The sequence below is a fragment of the Artibeus jamaicensis genome, unplaced genomic scaffold, assembly GCF_021234435.1.
Source record: "Artibeus jamaicensis isolate MK-2021 breed Jamaican fruit bat unplaced genomic scaffold, CSHL_Jam_final contig_65, whole genome shotgun sequence".
NCBI classification, from domain to species: Eukaryota; Metazoa; Chordata; class Mammalia; order Chiroptera; family Phyllostomidae; genus Artibeus; species Artibeus jamaicensis.
The window spans coordinates 3,484,161-3,510,013 of record NW_026521913.1 but is presented as its reverse complement, the minus strand read 5'-3'; the positions used below and the strand labels follow the sequence as shown (position 1 = coordinate 3,510,013).

The window sequence follows — 25,853 nt, the reverse complement described above, 5'->3', positions numbered from 1 at the left end:
TGTTTAGGTCCCAACACCTAGTACATCAGAATGTGATTACATTTGGAGATAAGGCCTTTAAAGAGATAATTGCAGTAAAATGATGTCTTCTTTTTTCTGGTATTGAGTTTTATAAATTCTTTATAAATTTTAGATATTAACCCCTTCTCAGATATATCTGCAAATATGTTCTCCAATTCAGTGGGTTGTCATTTTTTAAATTTTTATTTCCCTTACCTGAGGTGATGGATCAGAAAAAATGTTTGTGATGAGCAATGTCTGAGATTTTACTGCCTGTTTTCTTCTAGGATTTTTATGGTCTCAGGTCTAACATTTAACTCTTTAATCCATTTTGAACTTTTTCTTGTTTGTGGTACAAGAAGGTAGTTTAGTTTCATTTTTCTGCAAGTATCTGTCCAATTTTTCCAACACCATTTATTGAATAAACTATTTTTAGCCCATTGTATGTGCTTACTTTCTCTGTTGAATATTAATTGACTATAAAGGTGTGGGTTTATGCCTGGGCTCTCTATTCTGTTCCATTGATCTATATGTCTATTTCTATGCCAGTACCATGTCTTTTTCATTACAATGGCCTTATAGGACAGTTTGATATTAGTTAGCATGATTCTTCCAATTTTGTTTTTCTTTCTTGGAATCACTGTTGCTATGCAGGGCCTTTTGTGATTCCATATAAATTTTTTAAATATTTGCTCCAGTTCTGTGAAATATGTCAGTGGTATCTTCATGGAAATTGCACTGAATCTATAGATTGCTTTGCATAGTAGGGACATTTTAATAATGTTAATCTGTCCTATCCATGAACACGGTGTGTGCTTGTACTTATTTGTACCTTCTTCAATTTCTTTCTTTAGTGTCTTATAATTTTCTGAGTACAGGTCTTTTACAGCCATGGTTAGGTTTATTCCTAGGTATTTTATTCTTTTTGAAGCCATTGTGAATGGGATTGTTTTCTTAATTTTTCTTTCTGACAGCTATTATTGGTATATAAAAATGCAAGTGATTTCTGGATATTAATTTTGTATCCTGCTACTATGAAAATTAAAATTGGGCCCTGACTGGTATGGCTCAGATGGTTGAAGCACTGTCCCATAACTGAAAGATTGTTGGTTCGATTTCTGGTCAGGGCACATACCCAGGTTGCAGGTTCAATCATGACCCAGTGTAATTATGAATGACCCCCAGCCCAGATGCATTCTATTTCCAGTCCCAGTGTAGATACTCGTCTGGATTCATGTGGAAGCAACTGACCAATGCTTTTTTCTCACATCAGTGTTGCTCTCTTTCCCTCCCCCTCTCTCTAAAAAATCAAATGAAAAAAATGTCCTCAGTTGAGGATTAAAAAAAAATTTTTTTAATTTAACCTTATGACCCAGTGATTCCACTTCTGGGAATTTATCCAAAAAAACCCAAAACACCAATACGAAAGGACATAGCACCCTTGTGTTCATTGCCACACTAGTTACAGTGGCCAAGATTTGGAAGCAGCTGGAATATCCATTAGTACATGAGTGGGTAAAACAGTCATGGGAGGTTTACACAATGAAATACTACTCAGGCATGAAAAAGAAGAAAATTTTACCCTTTGTGATAGCATGGATGGTCCTAGAGAAAATTATGCTAAGGGAAATAAGCCAATCAGAGAAAGATAAACACCACATGATTTCACTCATATGTGGAATCCAATGAAGAAAGTGAACTAACCAGCAAAACAGAGACAGACTCATATACAGACAGCAGGCTGACAGCTCTGGGTAGAAGGCATTTGAGGGCTGAGGGATTGAGTGAAAAAGAAAAAAGACTCATGGACACAGGCAACAATGTGGTTATTGTGGTGGGTGAGGAGGGTGGGTATAGATGGAAGAGAGAATAAGGTGAATAAGTGGTAACGGAAAAAAATGCAATAAAATGGTGCAGTTATAGAAGAATGCTGTCCTATAGGTGAGCCCTAAATGTAAGAAGACTTTATCTGCACAAGGACAAGATTAGGAAATGGAACAGGGACAGAGGAAAGACCACACGAAGACACTGGGAGAAGCAGCAACCCAGAAGCCACAGAGAGTCCTCAGAGGAAATCAACCCTGCCAACAACCTGATTTCTGACTTTAGCCCTCAGAACTATGAGAAAATAAATATCCATTGTTTAAGCTCCCCAGTCTGGGGTACTCTGTTATGACAGCCCAAACAACCTTATACAGAGCCCTAGTGAGTCAGTAACTGTAGAGTATACTGCACATTAAAATAGATGTCCTGAGATAAATAATGAAAATATTTTGGCAGAAACACTGCTGTTCTCTGTAGATGAGTGTTTCATCCATACTTGGAATCCATGTTAAAAGAAGAATAAAATAAAAGGCAACCAGGCGTGTAAAATAAAACCTTAGGAAGACAGGCTAAAAGACTTGTCCTTTATTTTATTGATAAACAATAAATAAGACTTGATTTAGCCATTGTTTCTTAGATTTGGCACATGCAGAGTGCTTCCAGATGTTTCCTTCCCATACAAAGGAGAGAATCTGAGGCCAGAAGCAAATGTAAGTTCAATGGAAAGAAACTTAGGATGTAAAGAAACACTTCATAATAATAAATAATATTTTTTAATTTAAAAGGCAACATTGCCATGTTTTTTGTGGTGATTATATAAAAATAATATTTCGAAGGGTCTTTTAAATGTATAGTAAGCAGCACTTTTCCTATGTGACTTGGTTGTAAGGGGCTACATTGGTTATTCATTTGAAAGCCAACAATTCTGTTATATAAAATTATATTTCTCCCTACCAATGGCACATTAAGTTCCACAGAAATTCAGTATGGTAAGCCCCAGGTATATAATGAAATTCACAGATCTGAATCTTGCAGGCAGGGCTCATTTAAAACAGACTCCTGCTCCCCAGGTCATACCAACCTACATGACAAACAAAAGTTTTGTTTTTCACTTCTTTCTATTTTTTTACATTTTAACCAAAAATTGTGGCAATGCCAATAAAGCTGTAAAAACACAGTCTGTGCCCTATTTTGCCTTTATGCATCATCAAGAAAATTGCTAGCTCAATTCTGTTTCCAAAGTCTTCATTGTGACAATGCCGTGAATAAAAGACACAGCTTGAATTGCAAAGGCTGGTCAGGGCCAGGGTGGGGCCTACGGGGGAAAATTATTGTTTTGAGTCATTGTATTGTCACTGAAGGAATATATTCATACTGCCTAGCATATGAAATATCCCAATATGTGTTCAGAGACTCAGCATCTATTTCTTTACGAATTCTTCCAATATTCAGAGAACTTGTTACTTCTTAACTAGATACTCCACTAAATAAAAAGATTAACTTTTGTTAGATTTTCCTTATACTAGGACAAAATCTGCATCCTCAGACATTGTTCCCATTGGTCCCAGTTTAGTCCCAAGATGTAGTAGTTTATTAAAACTAATAATGTAGTTTATTAAAAACCAAAATTTACCAGTGCATGTGATAAGTTACATATGCAAAATGGATGACTAAAAAATTAAAACATATACAAATTAGTCAAGTCAAATGCCAATTACATATACATAGTTAAACTTTTTGGATTCCATGTTAACTTCTGATATGGCTGATAAGCTGAAGGCCCCAGGCTGATCAGAATGCATGTAAATAACTAAAGGAAAGCCACTGTATTAGCTTAAGAATTATAGAGCTGGGACATTATTCTGCTTGGAAGGGTTGAGGCTGATGTGAAATTCCAAGTTTCACAGTTTGTGGGAAAAGCCTATACCCTGAGTCAAGGATTTCAGAGGAGGCAGTTTATTTAAGAAATGATTCCAGGAAGCACTAGGAAGGTGGTGAGGAATAGAGAAAAAGGAGGGAGCAGCTAATAAAGTATGTGCCATTAAGTTGCCTGTGGAAATGGGGTTCTTGTAGTGTCACGAGAAAAGCACTTCCAGAATCTTGCATGAGAGAATGAGATGTAGTGGTAAGATTTACTGAAGCTGAAGCAAACACAAAGGATTGTACCCAGAAACTCTCTTATCCATGGCCAGGTGGTTCAGCTCTGTCCCACTGAGGAAGAAGTCTAGCCTGGTCTTCATCAAGTCAAGAACAAGAGCCATCATCCAGAAGTTCTGTGCCATCATTCAGTCCATGTTAAAGTTTAGTCCAGCTTAGTCTGAACCATTCCAGCTAGCTTAGTCTCTGTTCCTGGCTATGCTCCAGCTAATGCTGCATTGTGGTACCCAGGCCCTCACATGGAGTCTGCTGGGAGCCCACACTTGGGCCCACATGACTGCTACAGAGCAAGAATGTGTGAATGAACTGGCAAATAAATGCATGTTATGAAGAGAGACTTTTGTTAAGCTTTGATTATATTACCTCAGGCTTTCAAAATGACCAATCTCTTTCCAAAACCTCCACAGGCTTGATCTGGGCTCTCCACCTAACCAATCCAATTCCTAGATTGATACAGGGTGCAGCCAAAAGGGGGGCCCCAAAAAGGGATTTGGAATGGTATCCAAAACTCACAGTATATAGGAATTATTGGACAGACATATAAGATGTCGTTATCCCTTCCCCCACAGGTATGAGTTGTGGGAAGGGTCACATAGAGCAGGAACATGCAGGGCTGTTTTGTACAGCCACAGCCTTGCAGCTAATCCATGACATGGTCATTTAACATACCTATAGCTTTTGGCGGGTCACTTGGATATGTTAAATGGCTGTGGTGAGGCTTGGAGCCAGGGGGATAAAGTCATTTCCCCCCAAGATGTAACTGGGGGGCAGGTCCCCCAAGTTACAGTGCCTGCATGGGAGCTTGGAGAATATTGGCTCCATGACATGGGGCCATACCTGCCCAGACTTACAATGGCGGCCTAGTAAACTTGCAATAATATAGAAATACTGGCAGGTATAACTGACTGTAGGAGGAATCAGAAATAGGGGTACAGAGGATTGGCACGAGGATTTAAACCCAGAGATGGCAGCCATTGAGGGGGAGTACCATGCAGCTTTGCCAGTGTGGGGACTCCCGCAGCCATGTGAGAGAATCACCATGTAACTTTAGTGGGAGAAGCCACACAGTTTCGGGCAGAGTGAGGACCCCTCTCTTGCCCAGGTGAAAAGGAGAATCACGTGGCTTTGCCAGAGTAGGGACCCCTGCAGCCAGGCAAAGAAGAAAGCCACACACTTTTGGCAGAGTGTAGACCCCTGCAGTTTTGGTAGAAGAGGCCCACGCAGCTTTGGGGTGCTCCTTTTGGCTGCATGGCATAGGAAGCAGGAGAGACTTTGCCTAGAAAAATGGGTACAAAGAACTCTTGCCAGTGGACCATGAGAAGGTGCCACATGACTTTAGATTAATTGGAGATCCTGCCTAGATGGTGACACAGCTCACAGTGTCAGCAGCCTGGAAAAACGAACATGTGCTTTTTTCCTGAGTTACGGTACCCTGAATTAGGGCAGGGGCAGAAGGGAGCGCTGTGTGTGTAGGTGGATGATATTTTAATGAAGACATTAGATTACTACATTAGGTCTGTATAGCATTAAATAAACATTCCTTTCCTTTTCACAAATCTCTGGCATTGAGAGATGTCTTTCCAATTGGCGATAGCCGATCAAGCCCAGTAGGTGGTCCGGGTGGTATTAGTATACCATCCTCTGGAGTCTGGCCCTGGTGTATCTGTTCTGTAACAGTTTTTGGCATCCCTGGGTGGGCCAAATATTGCCCCCACCCCTTGGACCTCTGTTCTGTAACAAGATCTTCCAGGGTTCTGTGTCCCTTATCCAATCCAATCCTTTTCCCAGACTAGATTCCTCCCCATTATGGTCGCCACCTTGGCTTCTACTGCACAAGGGAAGCACAAAGTTCTGTTGCATCATCTGGTTTCTACTGCTCATGTGTCCAGCAGAATTTCTCCTTTGTTATTTATTCGTCCACCCCTCCATAGTCAGGGTAAGTAGACTAGTTGCACTTCAGCGACATTGGAAAGCCAGTCCTTCCTCCCTAAACAGGGAGATGGAGGGGTGTTAATCCTGTTGGCAGGGCAGCTATCCCTTGGAGTGTGTGAAGCTGTGGTTTCCAACCTAATTAGGCTTAGCCAGTTTTGCTCCCTTCTCTTTTATTAATATTTAGCTATCTACACAAGCAATTAGACAGATTACCACTGTGGACAGCTGGAACTTAATTCTATGGAAGAACTCTGGGAAGCAGTATAAAACTCATGTTTCCCAGTTATCCTGCCTAAAGGGTGAGGGAGTAAGTGTTTATACCCTGACTGCTACCAGTTGTGTATAAATGTTTTCACAGAGGGTGGAGAAAAAACTAGAATAGTAGTCTTGGTGAGGGTTCCCTGAGAAGCAGGCAAGTAGTCAAGAACTCACGTTCAACCATTTATTTGGGAAATGATAGAGAACATAGCAGTAAGGGAGCAGTGATGTGAGACAGGGAAACAGACACTGCTCCTGGAGTGTTAACTTCCTGGCACTTCTGGCCTGTCTCTGGCATAGGGCAGAGTAGCCATCCACAGTTTTAGCAAATCCTGAAAACACAGAGGTGAAGATTCTAACAGAAAGAATTTGTTCAGAGCACACAAAACAGTCTTAAGGCAGGATAGAAAGAAGTTAGGGACAACTACCAACAAGTGGAGTGAGGAAGTAGAAACAGACTTCACATGCCAGTAAACGACTAGGTCCTCTCATCAGGGCTCCTGCCTCCATGCAAAATCAAAGGAAACAGTTATGGCAGGAAACCCTTGTGATGGTCACAGAAGTCAAAAACAATGAGAACTAGTTAAAACTAGATGATTCCAAGATGGAGGAAAAACTGACCAGCTCATTATACCATCATTGTAATGAACAGTGATACCACAAGTTAAGGGGAGTCCAGAGGAGCTAAAGTCATGACACTTCCAGAAGAATGGATGATATTAGGAACAAGATCCCCTCCAGAAGGCTGAGAGAGTATCTGGCACTACAAAATTCAAAAACCGGAATCACATAAAATGCCAGGAACTGACTAAGTGCACAACTTATTCACTCACGAGTTGGCCTGTGTCCACTTGAAAACAAACTCTCACTTCTTTCAAAACAGTGTTCATTCCCTGTCATCTCCCTTTGTGTTTACCTGAATAAAACTTGCTTTCCTTCCTTCTCCAAATTTCTTGAAACCTTTCCTGCATGACTCAAGAGCCTGGAGGTCACCTAACACGTGAAAGGTCCCAGATTATGCCAGGACAGGGACAGCCCCCAGCATGGAAGCAGTTTAGCGATGGTCTCAGGGATATGAGCATGCCACTGAGAACTCATTAAAGTGATAACTCAAATAACTTGTTGAAGTGAAAAAACTGACCATGTATCTAGTGCAGCCAAATCCCCACTGGAGTTTTCAGTCAAAGCCATCCAAGATAAAGTCATCTTGCCAAGCAGAGAGGGATGAGTCTGGTCATTGGGTCAGCTCCTGATGAGCTTTCAATTTTGAACGGGCTTGAGCAGGTGTTAAAAAAACCCAGTATCACCTATCCTAGCTCTCCTACATCAAGTTATAGGAATAAAATGAGATAATATACATGAAAATCCTTTGAAAAGTAGAAAGTAATAAACAAAATACGAGGTATAAGGCACAATTATGTGTGCCCATCTGAAACAAGAATTTTAGTTCATATTTTAGACAAATTGTATTTCCTTTAACTTGAGACTTTCATCGAAAAAATGAAAAGTAGATCATAGCACATTTAGAATATTCTCTGGAGCCTCATTCTTTGTTGTTGGTAAGAAGATGGCAGCAAAATGTGTTGATGACTCTTTTCTTAGATATAATAAGCTGTTGATTATTTGTGCATCCATCCCTGAGTAATCTGGTAGTCTACAATAGTGCTCCCTGGTAAAAATTTCATAATCATCTTCGTATCAGTGAATGTAAAGCTGGATTTTCAAAAATAAACAAGGCATGGAAGATAACACAAGTTTTCCTATTTCCTTTACCATCCTATCTAACTGATTTTAAGTAAAAATATTAAAGGCTGTAGAGAGATATAGGACTTGTTTCAGCTTCCATATCTCTGTGTGCATTCACTAAACAGAGATATACTAGATTATATGTGTTTTTAAGTCTCAATTTTAAATTCTTTTCTCCCCATAAAGTTTGTAAAACAGGAATGAATTTTTCCATTCAACATATATGCAACATGAATAGCCCCAGAGCTACTCCAGAACACACAGGAAAAGACTATAGCTTTTCAACTTGTTTTTAATAAGAACAGTCACAAGTGGAAAACAAACAACTTAAGTCTTTTCAGTATTTACTCTGCTTGGTACTGAACTAAGCATATCATGTAGATTCTAACACGTAATCTTCCCAACAACTCTTTATCTTAAATACTACTTTTTATCTCCATTTTATACATGAGAAAGTTGAGTCATAAAACCTACTTAAGGCCGCCTCCAATAAGAACTTACGCATTTCGAAATGACAATGGTAACTTACTGTCTCATGCTGAAAATTTCCTTCAGTACACTTCAATATCTCTTTGCTAAGAAGCATGGGCGAGTCAGCCTCCACTATTAAAAAATAATGAGCTTTAATCTCTCTTTTGGGAAGAGTACAAGGTCTGTCCAGGAAAAGTTGAGCCATTGTTAATATGAAGAGAATGATTTGTGTGACATCCATGTAACCTGGCAGCCAAGGAGAGTGGACTGGAATGTGTGTGCAGGATATAGTGATGACTTCACTGTACTAGTTGGTGGGGGTGGTAGATGCCATTGACTGAGCTTGTGTACTGTGTGGCCATCACATTAAAAATGACTGAGCACATAGAACAACGAATATGCATCAAATTTTGCATTAAGCTTGAACATTCCTCTGAGGACCCAGTTTGGATGATTCAGAAGGATGTAGCTATGGGCAACTGGTGACTGGCAGCTTCATCACAACAAAGTGGCTGTTCATGCATCACATCTTATGCAGAGTTTTTTGGCAAAATATCAAATCGTCCAGTGACTCAGACATCCTACAGCCTAAATATGGTGCCCTACAACTTCTGGCTTTTCCCAAAACTAAAATCACCTGTAAAAAGGGAGAGATTTCAGACTGTCAGTGAGATTCAGGAAAATATGATGGGGCAGCTGATGGCGACTGGGAGGTCCCAAGGCACATATTTTGAAGGGGAGTGAGGTGTCATTGTCCTATGTACAATGTTTCTGGTATCTTCTTCAGTGAATGTCTCTATTTTTCATGTTACATAGCTGGATACCTTCTGGACAGACCTCATATGGTCATTAGTACTAAAAGGAAACACCTCTTCATCTCTGGCTCTGCAAGTTCTGTGTAATAAGTGAACATTCAGATGAGCTCTGTATATCCATGCTCTTGGTTTCCTGTCCAGGTGATAATAACACTTGCCATTGTTTAGATTAACAAGAAATTTGCCAGCACTCAATGTGTTCGTTTTTCTGTTTTGAACAATCTTGATATATAATCTTGCAGACACGAGAAAGCAGAACAATTCAAAATGCCCTTATTTTAAGCTGGGAAGGCTCAAGTAAGTGACAGGCCAATCACAAAGAAATAACACTTGCTAACAAAGAAGACCTACATTTATTGAGCACTAGAGTAAAGCCCTTGAATGAGTAACCCCAGTGAAACTTCACAATTCCCTTATGTGTAAGCTATTACTAATGTTTCTATTCTAAAAATGAAAACAAAACAGGTTTAGATAAGTGAAGTAACATACTGTGCCTGCATCTGTCTGATTTAACAACCAAAACATTTAACTGCAAAGATACCCAGGGACACAATAAGACCTCATTAAATTATTGTAAAATACCAAAGTTTGAGATTATCTAATTTCAGTTAGTGAAAATCTCAATATAGACAATGTTTTAAAAATATTTTGTTATATTATATGGCTAGAAATACGTCAAGCAAGTTAAAAATAGCTACTTGAAATAAACCAGCGCTTCATAATCATTTGTTAAAGACACCAACACAGAAGCATTAATTCATAGAATTAAAAAGGTCTATAGAATTTCTTGGGTGACTGCCTTAAAGAATTCACTTATTGTAATTGCACTGGCATGTGTTGTGTGTTTGTGTGTACAAAAGCCTGAAATACTTCCAATTATATCATCATAAACATTCTGAGGGCAGACATTCTGATTTTAGAAAACCTTAAGCTGAAAGGCCACTATGTCTAACTAAACTAAAATTTAAAATTTAGGCTATCTGATATCTGAGCTCATAGATATGTGCACAAGGATTTGAATAAGCATGAAAGCTACACCTTAAAGAGAATTTGAGAAGGAAATATAAAATTACTTAGTTAAGAAACACAGTTGTATATAAGACATGGATTTAATTCCTGGTATGTTCCCATGATAGCCCCTGTACCTTGACTTCCTTGAACACTTAGCTCTTGTGGTAGTTCCAGAACATCATCGGGATGTGGGACGCAGAATCCATGGAAGAGCACCACGTCAAAGCACTCATGCAGGAGCTGCATGTTCACTCTTGAGCACACACTCATGAACCCAACAGCTACACCTTCCACCTGAAACATCCAAAATATCTCATCACTCTATCAGGCCTCAAATGAATTCTCATCACGAAACTTCCCTGAACCCATAGCACATGGGTAGTTGGCAGTTTGGCAGGCGCTTTGAAATGTTTAAGGGAGGGACCAATATTTTCCTTTAGTAGTTCTAGCGTCCAGCACAATGCATGGCACACACAAGCTCAAAACAATGTTTGATAAATGACCACTGTGTACAATACTAGAAATGGGTATGTAACATAGGGAGGCTGCCAGAGAGCCCTTTTCCTTGGGGGAAAACTATCTGGAACTTAACATGTGCATTCTTTGCCCAGGCAATGTTCCTGCCTGCCCCATGCACAGTTTTATTATCCCACTGCAAACCCAGCCTTCTGCCCACTCTCCTGCCCTCTACCATGCACAGTTCACAGTAAGGCCAGCCATTGTTCCACTGTCCATCTGATTATCCCCAAGTCAGAGAAAGTTCACAGTTGCTCACTCTCAATTATCTTAATTTATTAATTAGATTAGATAGTCTCATGGAAAGGAGATATAAGGAAAGAGGTTTGGGGAAAATGTTTGAGTAAACTCAACTCATGGGTATAATCTGCAAATGCATCCATCACCTCTCAGTATCATAACAGATACCTGGTTTATACCTCTTGCAATGGTCCCTGTGATTTTTGGCCTTTGATGAGGAATACACAGGTAAAAGTATGAATGTAATAGAGTGATAAAATAAGAAATATATATTTGATCTTCATTCCTGTCTAAGCCCAAGCTCCAAAAACACTTGCAATTTCCTGAAAAGATCCTCTTTGTTTTCATAATAGCACCATTCAAGGATACCTAAATTTATGCTAATAAGGTGACTCTTTGAAAATGGGGGCTAGTTGTCAGAGGAACCAAACATGTGATTTGTGGGTTGGAACTTTCCGTTTTACCCCTGATCTCACAGGAGGGAACAGGGGCCAGAGATCAAGCTCAATCACCAATGGCCAATAATATAATCAATCATTAATGGAACCACCATAAAAACTCCTAAACAACTGGATTGGAGAGTTTTTGGTTCGGTGAACACACTGAGGTACTGGGAGGTGGTGTGCCCAAGATGAGCATGAAAGTTCCACACCCCTTTCTCCTCTACACCTTACTCTATGTATCTTTTCCATTTGACTGTCCATGAGTTGTATCTTTTATAAGTAGGAGTAAGTAAAGTATTTCCCTGAGTTCTATGAGCTGTTCTAGTAAATTACTGAACCCAAGGAGGGTGTTGTGGTAACCCTGATTTATAGCCAGTTAGTCAGAAGTACAGGTGACAATCTGGGACTCACGACTAGCTTCTTAGGGAAAAAGTGGGAGCAGTCTTGTGCGCATGAGCCCAAAATGTGTGGGGTCTGTGCTAACTCCAGGTAGTGTCAGCACAGAATTGTAGGATGTTCTAGAGAGCTGAAGAATTGGTTGGTGTGGAAAAAACCTCTATAAATTTGCTGTCAGAAGTGCTGTGATTAGGAAACAACTTATCTTTTAATGAGTAACTACCTAGTCTGTACCTATTATTAGTACTAAAATATAAATTCACGAAATTTAATACTATCATATTTCACATTAAGAGATTACTGTGACTGAAATTCTTTATAGCTCTTCAATAATTCTGCATTATATTCTTCTCTGCAAGATAAGCAATAATTTTTTAAAAATTATTGTTCAAGTACAGTGTTCTGTCTTTTACTCCCACCCCAGGCATTTAAAATTTTTAAAGAGAAAATGTATAGCTTTTTAAAATATTAGTTAATTAATCTTATTGTGGTAATTCTCTTGCAATATATATACACATCAAATCATTATACTGTACAACTTAAACTTATATAATGTTATATGTCAATTATATCCATAAAACTGGAAAAAATAAATAAGCTTCATGTATATAATTTCTGTTATTACATGGATTTTAAGCATATTCTGATTGACTGATATGACTTTGCCAGCTCTTGTTAGAAACCAGCATTTGTCCCTCAAGTGCTGACAATACTTTTTTGAGACAATCATTTTGCCCAAAAAGTAGAACTCAACAATCATAGGCATTCCTTAGCCATGAATGTTCAATTGGGGAAAATGGTTAATACTTTTACCCAGTGATTTCAACCAGTGTGTTGCAAAAATTTTTTAAACATGTAATACCTGAACTCTTGTATTTAGTCAGGGTCAATGATCTCTTTTCTTTAGAATGTCAGATAAAAATGATAACACCCAACACAACAATATCAGTCTGGTGTGAATGCCCTGTCTTTACCCATAAATATATAGGTCATGTAACAGAGCTACATCTTATTGTTCACATCAGGTAAGTTTGCATCTGATTGCTTAATTCTTGGTATTAGAAATCCTTATATATGAGTATTGACACCTGAGTTTTTAAGAAGTGACTTTGGAGGAAACACAGTGAGTATTTACTATCACATATTTTTGTAAATCAATCAAAATTACACCTATTTTTGTCAAATTGGCAAAAAATAGATTTTTTGGTGTATCACAAAATTTTAATAATTAATTTATGTGTGCCATGAGATGAAAAAGGTTGAAAATTGTTACTTTAACCTACTAAAGAAGAAAATTAAGGTATAATATGTGCAGCCTTTTAAATGATACAGAAAAAATTAGGTATTAAAGTATTTGTTCTCAAATGTGTCCACTAGTTTAAAACCTTTTGTTTTAAAAAATGTGTTTGAAAAATATAAGTGAAACTCCCTTTATTTTCTCTTTAATGCTAAGATACAAGAGGAATATTTAAAACTTAATTTTCCATGCATGCTGTTTTCTTTACAGTGCCCCAGAATGATACTAGTTAGCTGTAAGCCTGAATTCACCCAGCCATTTTATAAAGCCACTGACACTTTAGTAAAAGTCCAAAATACATGTTTTAATTTTTTTCTCAAATAACAAGTGATTGTTTTTCTTGTTTGCACTCATGAACAAAGACTATGTAGCTGCAGTGGTCTAGCTTCTCTGTAATTTTAGGCTTAAAACTCAGCAAACGCTGATTAACCAATCCATCTACCATATGTGCAGAAAGAGATGGCCAGCCTCAATCTCGGCAGGGAAAATTGGCACCTGTCTTGGTGCACATGGAGATGTCCTTCTAATCTACAGCCATGCTGGTGCAAAGAAACTTCGATGGCCTGAAATACCTTTTGCTGGCTTCACAGAGAGCTGCATGCACATGATAAGAATGTATTATTTATAAGACTGCTGTTAGTAACAAGCTATTACACTAATGGCTCATTGTGTTTGGAATTTGATTTCAAATGGCATGGATCACACATTCTGATGAAAATGAGAAAAACATGTTTTGCCATTAGGAACAAAGATTTAACATTTTCCAATTCTACAACCTGTTATATTCCCATCATTCATCCCAGTTGTGACAATTCACAAAAATTCACAATTATGGACTACTACACAGCAAGGGCATATTGTGGAAGTGCCTGCTTTTTCCTTTGGGTTCTCTCCAATAAACATTCTGATTTGAGAAACACTGTTTAGAATTATGGATTTGTGGAAGTGTTCAATGAATGCATCTTTTTGTGTATATGTTTTCTGGAAAAATAAATAGATTTAATTGACTTTTTTTTTACTTGTACAATGAAAAAAGCACTGGTTGCTGGCTGCTATCTATCCTCCAGGTAACAGGTGAAGACATCACAATGGTGTCGTCATTTATTGTATGCTGAAGAGCAAAGCTATAAGTTTTGTTGCTGTTGTTTTTCCTATGATGATCTACATTATGGTACATGAGGCTCAGATTACTAGAAAATCATATGTTCAGTGGCTTTGTCTTCACAAGCAGGTCCATTTATAGATACATGTACTCTGTATCATTCATGCTTCCATATAAAAAGCCCTATCATCACTTATCCCTTTTGAGTAGCAATACTCCACCATGAGGTTGCCCTCAATGTGACCGCTGACAGCTTTGATCCCCCTCTTCCTGATGCCAAGGGCATCGCTGAGCTGGCAGGCTCTGCCTGTACACAGGTCAGTGGTGCCTACTCAACTACTGCTCCCTATGCTGTAGATGATGTCAAAGCACATACTCTGCCCATCTGTCTCCAGAAGCCACCATTGGCCTTTCACTTCCCTTCCCTGCAATCTTAGTTTGGAGTAAACAACAGGTGTCAAGGTAAGCCAGGACAGAGTTATGAAAAGCAACTTGTAGCAAAGTGATGACTCAAAATCCCTCCAAAGGAGCTATCAAGTTAAAGAATGTCCTCACAGTTAAAAACCTTTCATGAAGAGCTTCTCACATGGCACAGGCATAACTCTCACAGACATTCTACATGCATGGCCTGTAACTACTGCAGGCTGGTCTGGTAAGAGACAGACTTCTTGTACTTTGTTCTGTTATCTCTGCTCAGCTAGAGTCACCTAAAAGCATGATAAACCAGTAAATGCCTAATTGGCATTTTTGGAGAAAAGCCCTCATTTGTATCAGTTGCCAATTTCCATGATATAAATACTCCCCTTATGGCCAATCTTAAGCTACCAATGTAATGTCACCCAACAGGGAGCTGGAAGTGGATGCTCAGTACCCACCATTATATAGCATTCCTACTATACAGACACCATAGAGATAAATAACCTCGAAGTACAGGTAACAGTAAAATAGTTAGAAAGTAATGAGTGTTGAGCATTTATTAACTTTGTTTTTAATATAATTTATCACAAGTTTACATAACTTAATTTTTAATAATGGTCATGTTTAACAACCAGCTTGAAAAATTACTAAAGGTTTAACAATTGCCTCTTGTAACTCAGAGAGAGCTAGTTCCAGATACCACTGCCTAAAGACTAGCCTGAGGAAGTCCAGGTGGTTGGGAAAATGATACAGGGAGACAGATGGGAGGGTAGTGACAACACTGTCTTGAACCCAGAAAGACTTTAATTCATTGGATACAGCTTGGTACAGATTTAAGATCTCCCAAATCCTAAACTTGATTTCCCTTCAATAGGGCAAAAATCCCTGTCCCTCAAGGGGTCCTGCTTCTGCCCTTCCATTTAAGACTAAATCTGTGGTTTCATCTTCACAGAACACAAAGATTCTGATGTCTAAGGCAGCACAACCTCTTGAAGACTGGCTCTCTAGAGACATCAAAGGATTCTTTAAGGGTTGGGATTGCAATTTTTAGCCTCCAACTTTCCTCTGATGTTTATAGACAATAAAAATGTGTAACATATGAGAAAGAATATGAGGGAAAGAAAAATTTGAAGGAAGAGAGAGGAAAGAAAAAATATGAGGGACTAGAGAAAGGAAAAATATGAGGGAAGAATCCACTGCAGCTGCTCTTCACAAGCACTAACTCAATGATTCAGGTTGAAACTAGCACCTTGAAAGAAAAAAGTGAAAAGCCTTCTCCAGAGTAACATCAGCATGGTGGCAGAGTAAAGATATCCATCATTTTTGTCCTCCCACTCAACAGCAACTATTTGACATCTATCCATGAACAAAAATGCTTTTGAAGGAGCAGTAAAATTCAGCACCATATGCAATGGTGGGCGGACTCTTGCCTATGTGCATCAGGAAATAGGCAAACAGACACCAATCCTGCCTGTGGACTCTGCAGTGGCCTGTGAACTGGCTCCAGCACCTCTTGGTGTGTCTGTGAGCCAGTGGAGAATATTAACCTAAATAATCACTCACAGAGGAGAGCCTCTGTGAAAGCACAAGTTTCCAGAGAAGTTCCAAGACTTGGTTGAAATAAAAATAGTATGAGTTTGGACACATTAGAGTGGGGAAGAGAAACAGTTTGGCATTATCCATGTCACCCATCAGCCAAGGAGGCACAGATTAGTGCCAAGACATATCTTCCTTGGCCTATGATTTATCCTGAGGTGGGAAGGGATAGTATGTGAGTGAGTACCAGCTTCCCCAAAGGTGTGGAATACTTCCATTTCTCTTTAATCCCTTTCAGTGTACTAAATCTGGGGCTCCAAAACTGGGGTCGGTGGGTGAAAAGAGTCTGGGAAAGCAGCAGATACAACTTTTGGAGGACATTAAAGAAACAGAGATCATAAAAGTGTTGCAAATTCCATCAAGAAGTCCACTCATGACCTGCTGGAAATGCCTCATTCATGTGTCCCCTGAACTGGCCCACCAGCACTCCCAGCTCTCCATCTGTCTCACCCATATACACCCCTACACCTATGGCTAGCTCCCTTGCATGTTCCCAACAGCAGCATGTACAGGCTTTGGCAGATGGCTAGTGAACACATGCAGAAAATCAGTTGAATCTATGGGCCAGAGGGAGACTACAAACTTAAGCTGTAGTGCAACCTTTAAAAAAGAGAGACTGTAAGCACTCAGCCTGCCGCTTTGCAAGATCCAGAGAATGCATACAAGCTTAAGGATTCTGCCACAAGAGAAAGCAAGAAGTGAGGAGCAGATGTATTCACAAGATATCCCAGAAAGACTCAGAATCCCTACCAGGTCTACTGGAGATATTTTACTTATGAAGACAGTAAATACTGAAGGAGGTGACTGATACTTCAAATGTGAAGTCAGCACAAAACTCTAAGAATCATGAAAAAATCAAGGAAATATGACACCACCAAAGGATCATAATTATTTTACAGTAAACAAACTCAAAGACATGAAGATCTCTGATTTACCAGATAAAGAATTCAAAATAGCTGTTTTAAAGCAACTCAATGATCTACATGAAAACACAAAGTTCAAGAAAATCAGGAAAACAATACACAAATCAAGAAGTTTAATAGGCAGAAATTATAAAAAAATAAACAGAAATTCTATAACTGAGGAATACAATGAATGAAACAAAAAAAAAATGCAATAGAGAGCATCAACACAAGACTTGATCAAGCAAAAGAAAGAATCAGTGAGCTCAAAAACTCCCTGGCTGATATAGCTCAGTGGATTGAGCGCAGGCCTGCAAAGCAAAGGGCCACAGGTTCAATTTCCAGTCAGGGCACATGCCTGGGCTGTGGGCCAGGTCCTCAGTAGGGGGTATGAAAGAAGCAACTGTACATTCATGTTTCTCATCCTCTCTCCTTCCCTTCCCCTCTCTCTAAAAATAAAATAAATAAAATCTTTTAAAAAAGACAGGATCTTTGAAAGTATGCAGCCAGAGGAAAACAAAGATTGAAAAAGAAAGAAGAAAGTCTACATTGTCTATGATATATCATCAAAAAGATCAATTTGCAAATCATTGTATTTCCAGAAGGAGAAAGAGGAAGGAGGGCACTGAAGCTTACTTAAGAAGTAGTAAGGCTGAGAACATCCCAAATCTGGGAAGAGATTTGTATATCCAAGTCCATGAAACTCAAAAGTCACCAAAGTCAACTGAAAAAATCCTCTCCAAGATACACTGTAATAAAATTGTTAAAAATCTAACTCAAATAGAAAATCTTAAAAGTAGCAAGAGACAAAAAAAGAAAAACCCTGTAACTTGTTATAAGGGAACCTCCATAAGGTTATTAGTGGATTTCTTAGCAGCAACCTTATAGGCCAGGAGAGTATGGCATCATATATTCAAACTGCTGGGTGGGGGGGGAGGGAAACTGCCGATTAAGAACACATTACCAGGCAAAGCTAACCTTCCAAAAAGAAGGGCAGATAAAAACTTCCAGACAAACAAAAGTTAAGGGAGTTCATTAACACTAGGCCTACCTTAAAAAAAATACTTCAAGGAGTTCTTTATATTGAAACGAAAGCACACTAATTAGTAATAAGAAAACATAGGAAAATACACAACACACTGAAAAAAGTGAGTATATAGTCAAATTCAGAATATTCTAATACTGTAATATGGTAGAATGTTAAATACAACTCTAGTATAAAAGTTAAAATACAGAAGTATTAAAAATAACTATACATGTAATTTATTCATAAATACACAATATTTGAAAAGGTAAATAGTGACACTGAAAATTTTACAAAAGAGTAAAATTTTTGTATATGAGCAAAGTTATCAGCATAAAATATATTGTTACATGTATAAGACATTTTATGTAAACCTCATTGTAACCACAAAGCAAAACCTGCAGTAGATCTACAAAACAAAAAAGAATCTAAGCATACTGCTACAAAAAAATTAATTAACAAAAGGAGGCAGCAAGAGAGAATAGAAGGAACAGGGGTACTACAAAACAGAAAATAGTAAGGTGGCATTAGTAAGGCCCTACCTATTGCTAATTATTCTTAATGTAAATGGAATATATTCTCCAATCAAAAGACATAGAGTGGATGGATGAATAAGAAAGCAAAAGCCAAACATGCTGCCTCCAAGAGAATCACTTCAGCTTTAATGCTCAAAATAAAGAGAAAAAAAGACGATATTCTGTGCACATGGAAACCAAAAGAAAGCAGGGATACCTATACTTATATGAGACAAAAGAGGCTTTAAGGCAAAAATGGTAACAAAAGACAAAGAAGGTCATTATATAATGATAAAAAGGTCAATTCATATAGAAGATGTAACAATCATAAATATATATAAACATATATATTTCCAATGTCAAACCACCTAAATATATTAAGTAAATACTAAAAGATATTAAAAGAGAAATAAATAGCAATATGACAAAAGTAGGGAACTTCAATACCCTAACTTTCAACATTGGATAGGACATCAATGTTGGCAGAATCAACTACAAAATGTTGGACTTGATTGATACTTTAGATCAAATGAGCCTAACAAAAATACACAAAACATTCCATCCAACAGCAGCAGAATATACATTCTCCTCAAGCACACAGGAAACATTCTCCAGGAAAGATTATACTTTAGGTCAAAAACAAATCTTACCAAATTTAAGAAGATGAAATAGTGCCAAGTATCTCTTCTAACTACATGTTATAAAACTAAAAATGAACAACACAAAGAAAGCTGGAAAATTTACAAATATGTGGAAATTTTAAAACACTCCTATAAAACTAAGAAGCCAAGAATCAAAATGGAAATAAAAATATCTTTCTTTTTATTTTTTAATATATTTTATGGATTATGCTATTACAATTGTCCCATTTTCCCTGCTTTATTCTCCTCCACCCTGCACATCCCCTCCCACCTGTATTCCCCCACCTTAGTTCATGTCCATGGGTTATACTTTTAAGTTCTTTGGCTTCTCCATTTGTGGGAGCGACTTTACCCTCAAGTGCCCCCATCTGCCACAAATGAAAGTAAATACTACCAAGACATGATCTACTTGGGGAGGAGAGGTGGCCAGTTTCTCAGAGGAAAAAGGCCTTGAGCTCCTTCCTCCAGGGGCTTTTATTGGGTTGTAACACACAGGAATACAGGGCAGCAAGGGTCAAACAGTAGAAAACATTTCAAAGAAATCTGAGGGCTTAGTCTGAGTCAGTATCTGTCAGGAAATGGGGTTTGCAGAAACTCCGAGAGACACACTAATTTCCCTCTTGGACCCTTAACATATGAATGAAAACATTCTTAGCAAAGCAGGTTTCACAGGATTTTTAAGAATTCTTTCTTACACCAGATTTCCCTGGATCTGCTCCAGCCAGGCAAGGAGCTGCACCCCCTCCCCATCAGGTTTTCAGGCTTAAGTGGATTAGAGCTAATAAGCGCTTCTTCCAGAGGACATGGGGATTTGAGCTATGTCACATAGCTGGGGGGCAAGGGTCCATTGTTCCCTCTTTGTTGCAGCCCCCTGATTCCTTCCATTATGGCCTCCCAAGTGATTGAGTCTGGCTTAGGTTACCCCTCTCTCTGTGAGGAGTCTTACCCATCATTGACTTTCGACCATGCTTTGGGGGCAGGGAGAGGAAACTGAGGCAGCATTCAATACCAGAGACAAGCTTTGTCTCCTGTGGCTCACATTCCAGAGGTCACTCACTCATCCTTAGCCATGGGGGTAGATACAATTCCTGAAACCAGGCAGAGCGGTCCCCAATATCCATTTCCTATACTATTCTTAACTTTCCCTATTTTCTACCAACCATTTATATCACTTATTCTCTACATTTTCACCCATTCCCGGCCTCCCCACTGATAGCCTTCCATGTGATTTCCATTTCTGTGATTCTGTTCCTGTTCTAGTTGTTTGCTTGGTTTGTTTTCATTTTTGTTTTTAGGTTCACTTTTTAATAGTTGTGAGTTTGTTGTCATTTTATTGTTCATAGTTTTGATCATATTCTTTTTTTTAATAAATCCCTTTAACATTTATATAATGAGCTCTTGTTGATGATCAACCCCTTTAACTTGACCTTATCTGCGAAGTACTTTATCTGCCCTGACATTCTAAATGATTGCTTTGCTGGACAGAGTAATCCTACTGGTCTGGATGAATGTTTCTTCTTTAACTTTTTGGTTGTTGGACTTCCATACAGTTTGACTTTCTAGCAGTTCTAGTCGTTTTTTGGTTTTAAATTTATTGTTGTCCTTCTTTTGGTTGTACGAAGAGGCACAGTGTGTTTACCTATGCCTCCATCATGGCTAGATATCCCCAGAAATATCTTAAAACAACAAAAATGGAAAGCAATATACCAAAACCTATGGGATGCTAAAAATCAATTCTAAGAGTTAACTTTATAGTGATAAATATCATAGCAAGAAGAGAAGAGAGGTCTCAAATTTTAAAAACCTAAATTTATACTTCAAAGAATGAGGAAAAGAAGATTAAATTAAGCCAAAGATTCACAGAAGGAAGGGAATATCCAAGATCATGGTAGGAATAAGTGAAATGGATACTAGAAAAACAACAGAAAAAATGAATAAGCTAAGAACTCATTCTTTGAAATAGACCTGTGGCTAGAATAAGGCAAACAGAGAGAAGACTCAACTGAAATCAGAAAAAAAAGAGGAGATATTGTAATTAATGACACAAAAAATATAAGGGATCATGAGACTACTATGAACAATTATATGGCAACAAATTGGACAACCTAAAATAAGTGGACAAATTCCTAAAAACATAAAACCTACTAAAACTAAATCATGATGAAAGCGAAAATGTGAATGGACCAATAACAAATAATGAGATTGAATCAGTAATCAAAAACCTCCCAACAAAGAAAAGCCCCAAACCAGATTAATTCACTAGTGAATTCTATCACATATTTAAAGAAGAATTAATATCCATCTTTCTCAAACCCTTCCAAAAAATCAAAGAGGAGGATATACTCCTAAATTCATTTTGAGGCCAGCAATACCTTGATGCCAAAACCAAATAAATACACTACCAGATAAGAAAACTACAGACCAGTATCCACAATGCTCACAGATGCAAAAATTCTCAACAATTTTTACTAAACCAAATTCAGCAGCATATTTAAAGGATCATACACCAGGGCCAACCAGAATTTTCCCTGGCATACAAGGCTGGCTGAACATACAAAAATCAAACAATGTGTTGTATACTATGTTAATTGATATAAAAGACAAAAATCGTATGATCATCTCAACAGATGCAGATAAATCATTTGACAAAATACAACAATCCTTCATGATTAAAAAATACTCAACAAACTGGGCTTAGAAGTAACATATGTCAACACGATAAAGGCCAGATATGACTACCTCACAGGAAACATCATACTCAACACTGAATAGTTAAAAGATTTTCCTCTAATATCAGGAAAAGAACAAGGGTACCCACTCTCACCACTCCTATTCAACATAGGACGAGAAGTCCTAGCCAGAGAAATAAGACAAGAAAAAGAAAAGACATTCAAATTAGGAAAAAATAAGTTAAATTGTCTTTTGTTTCCAGGTATGATCTTATATAAAGAAAACCCTAAAGACTCCATCAAAAACTGTTTGAACTAATCAACAAATTCAGTAACATTGCAGAATATAAAATGAACACACAGAACTCCACTGCATTTCTATACACTAAAGATAAACTATTCCCCAAAAGAAATAAAAAAAAATTCACAAAGTATCAAAAACAATAGAATTTTCAAATATAAATTTAAACAATGAAGTGAAAAATTTATATACTAAAAACACAAGACTTTGATAGAAGAACCTGAATATACAAGCAAATTGAAATATATTCCCTGTTTATGAATCTGAAGAATTAACATTGACAAAATGTTTATACTACCCGCAGCTCCCTATAATTCAATATAATACCCATCGAAAGTCCAACGGCATTTTTCACAGAAACAGTAAAAGCAATCCTAAAGTTTGTATGGAACCACAAAAAAACCTCCAAATAACCAAAGCAACCCTGGGAAAAAGAACAAAGCTAGAAGCATTATGTACCCTTATTTCAAAATATTATTACAAAGCTATAGTAACTAGAACAATATGATACTGAATAAAACAGACACATAGACCAATGGAACAAAATTAAGAGCCCCAAAACAAAACCTTGCATATATGGTCAACTAATATCTGACAAGAGAGCCAAGAATACTCAATGAGGAAAAGATAGTCTCTTTAATAAATGGTAATGAAAAAACTTGGTATCTACATGCAGAAGAACAAAATTGAACCCTATCTTATACCATTCACAAATACTAACTCATAATGGATTAAAGACTTAAACATAAGCCCTGAGACTGCAAAACTTGTAGAAGGAATATAAGTAAGAAGTTCTTTGACATTAGTCTAGGCAACAAGTTTTTGTATATAACACCGAAAATATAAGCAATGAGAGTAAAAACTAAGACACACCACACATAAGAAACTATCAGAGGGAGAGGCAATATGGCAGAGGAGTGATTGGAAGCCACACTAACCTCCTCCAAGGACCAATCTGGAATTACAACTAAAATGTGGAGATATCACCTGGAACAACTGAACAAATAGCAAGAGAGAGACGCCTTATAACCTCGGACAGACAGAAAAATCAACTTCAGCCAACTGTTTGGTAAGGACTATGGTGGAGACTCAAGAGCAGAGCTGGCCAGGCACCAACAGGTGGCAGCGCTGCAGGAACAATTAAGTGGCCAGTTGGATCCCCCTGAAAAGAATGAGATCCAAATCCCAGCTGGGATGCCAGCCTAGATCAACAGAGCCCCCAAAAGTACAGATAACAACCATTGGCAAGAAGCGTCAGGGTTGCTCTCTGCCAGAGACAGACAGCTGAAAACAGAAAGAGCTGTTTAAAGGGGCAATGTACAAATTTTCATTTGTAGCAACTTACCCTCAGCTCTTGCAAACGTGAGGGCAAAGCAGACTAGAGACATTTGAGGAGAGACTAGGGACATAGAAGCTTTGGGGAGAGAACTGAGAGAGCAGCCACCAGGATCCTGGAGCTGAGTCATTACTCCTATGGCAGCAGCCGTCCTGTGGTCAGACAGACCACTCCGTTCTGAGCAGCAGCAGCTTGAGGAAAAACAAAAGCCTCAACCCAAGAAAGATCTGCCCTGACCTATGGAGCTTAAGCCTCACTGCTGAGTACAGCTGAGTATAGAATGACTAGATTAATACGTGAAATAAACAGCCATTGACAGTAGATCCCTGACATTCTCAGAGCAGGTTGCCAAAGGTCAAATGGTGTCAACATCTGACATCGCCAGAGGCAAACCCAGAAAGAAAAAGCAGTGGTAAATACTAGAGACTACCTAGACAAAAGCGACTGTGATCATCTCCATGATTAGCAATATTTTCTTTCCTATATAGCTTTCTAACATTCATTTCTTGTCCAGCAAGTCTGTGCACATTAAGTCACTAGAATTAATACTATAGTTTATTTCTCTCCTTTTTTATAATAGCCTTAATCTCTTTACTCCCTTATTGATATTGGTTCATTTGTGGTTGATAGATGGACTGTGGGGGGGGGGGACATTTTTGTGGATTTCGGTTTATTCCCTGGGCTCTGTGGTTTTATTCAGGCATCATCTACACAACAGATTATAGGACATGGTGGGCAGAGTGACCCTCAGTCAACCAGCTGGAAGGAAGGACCCACTAAAGGACAACCCAACAATAATAAAAAACCAATTACATCCAGAGAGGCAACATAAATGGCACAAAGGGCATCCCAAGAGCATCAAGTTCAGAAGGTCAAGACTGCAACACTTAATCTCACAGGCCTCCTATCATACCACAAATTTGTGGTTCAAACCACAAATTCAGGGAGTTCAAACAGATCAACTTGAGAAGCAGAAGGAAACAAAAAGAGTCTCACAAATAATGGGAAGAGAAAGAAACAAACACCAAACAGAAGGAAAGGAGAAATCCTCAGAAAGAGTGCTAAATTGAATAGGGGCAAGTCAACTACCAAATGAATAGTTCAAAACAGTGGTTATTAGGAAGCTCAATGAGCTCACTGTGAAATTACCAAAAACTATATGGAAACTGCGCAGAACTTACTGCAAACTATATCAACATGAAAAAGGAAACAGAACGTATCAATAAGAGCAAAGAGGAAATGAAGAATACAATCTCTGAATTGAAGAACACAGTAGAAGGAATCAAAGCCAGGCTACACGAAGCAGAGGATCCAATCAGTGACCTGGAGGTCAAGGTAGAAAAAAACTCCCAGAAAGAGCAAGGAAAAGAAAAATGACTCAAAAGGAACAAAGAGGGATTCAGGGACTGTAGACCAACACAAAATGTAATAATATCCATAGAACAGGCATACCAGCAGAAGAGGAGCAAGGGATATAAACCCTGTTTGAAAAAGTAATGATGGAAAACTTCCCTAATTTGATGAGAGAAAAAGTCACACAAATCCAGGAAGTAAAGAGGGTCTCAATCAAGAGGAACCCAAAGAGGCCCACTCCAACACACATGATGATTAAAATGGCAAAATTCAAAGACAAAGAGAGAATCTTAAAGGCAGAGAGAGAGAAACAGGAAGTAAGGGAGCCCCGATAAGGGTAGATGATGACTTCTCAATGGAAATATTGCAAGCCAGAAGGAAATGGAAAGAGATATTCCAAGTAATGAATAGCAAAGGCCTGCCACCCATATTACATTGTTCAGCAAGGCTCTCAATGAAAATGGAAGGCGAAATAAAGAGTTTCCAAGACAAAAGAAGGTTCAAACAATACAGCACCACCAAACCAGTAGTGCAAGACATGGTAAAGAGACAGCTTTAAGAAGATGAATGGATAAGAAAACATGATGGGCACACATTCTGCTTACAAGAGATCCACCTCAGAACAAAAGACCTATAGAGACAGAAAGTAAAGGGTTGGAAAAAAACATACCAAGCAAATAAACAGGAAAAATAAAAGCCAGGGTACCAATACTTATATCAGAAAAAATAGACTTCAAGACAAAAACCACAAAAAGACACAGAAGAACATTTAAAAACACTCGAGGGAAGAATCCATTAAGAAGACATAAACAGATATGAACCCAACATAGGAGCAGCTAAATATATAAGGAAAATCTTGGAGGACTTCAAGAAAGATACTGATAGTAACGC

General features: G+C 38.2%; 1 protein-coding gene across 1 annotated transcript in view; it reads right to left on the bottom strand.

Annotated features, from left to right (window-relative positions):
* The window catches only part of CFAP61 (cilia and flagella associated protein 61), a 430,478-nt gene that overhangs the window by 304,963 nt on the left and 99,662 nt on the right, over positions 1-25,853 (bottom strand). Inside the window, exon 8 of the mRNA XM_053670941.1 lies at positions 10,349-10,508. Within this exon, the coding sequence (XP_053526916.1) occupies positions 10,349-10,508 (160 nt within the window). The remainder of the gene's footprint in view (positions 1-10,348; positions 10,509-25,853) is intronic.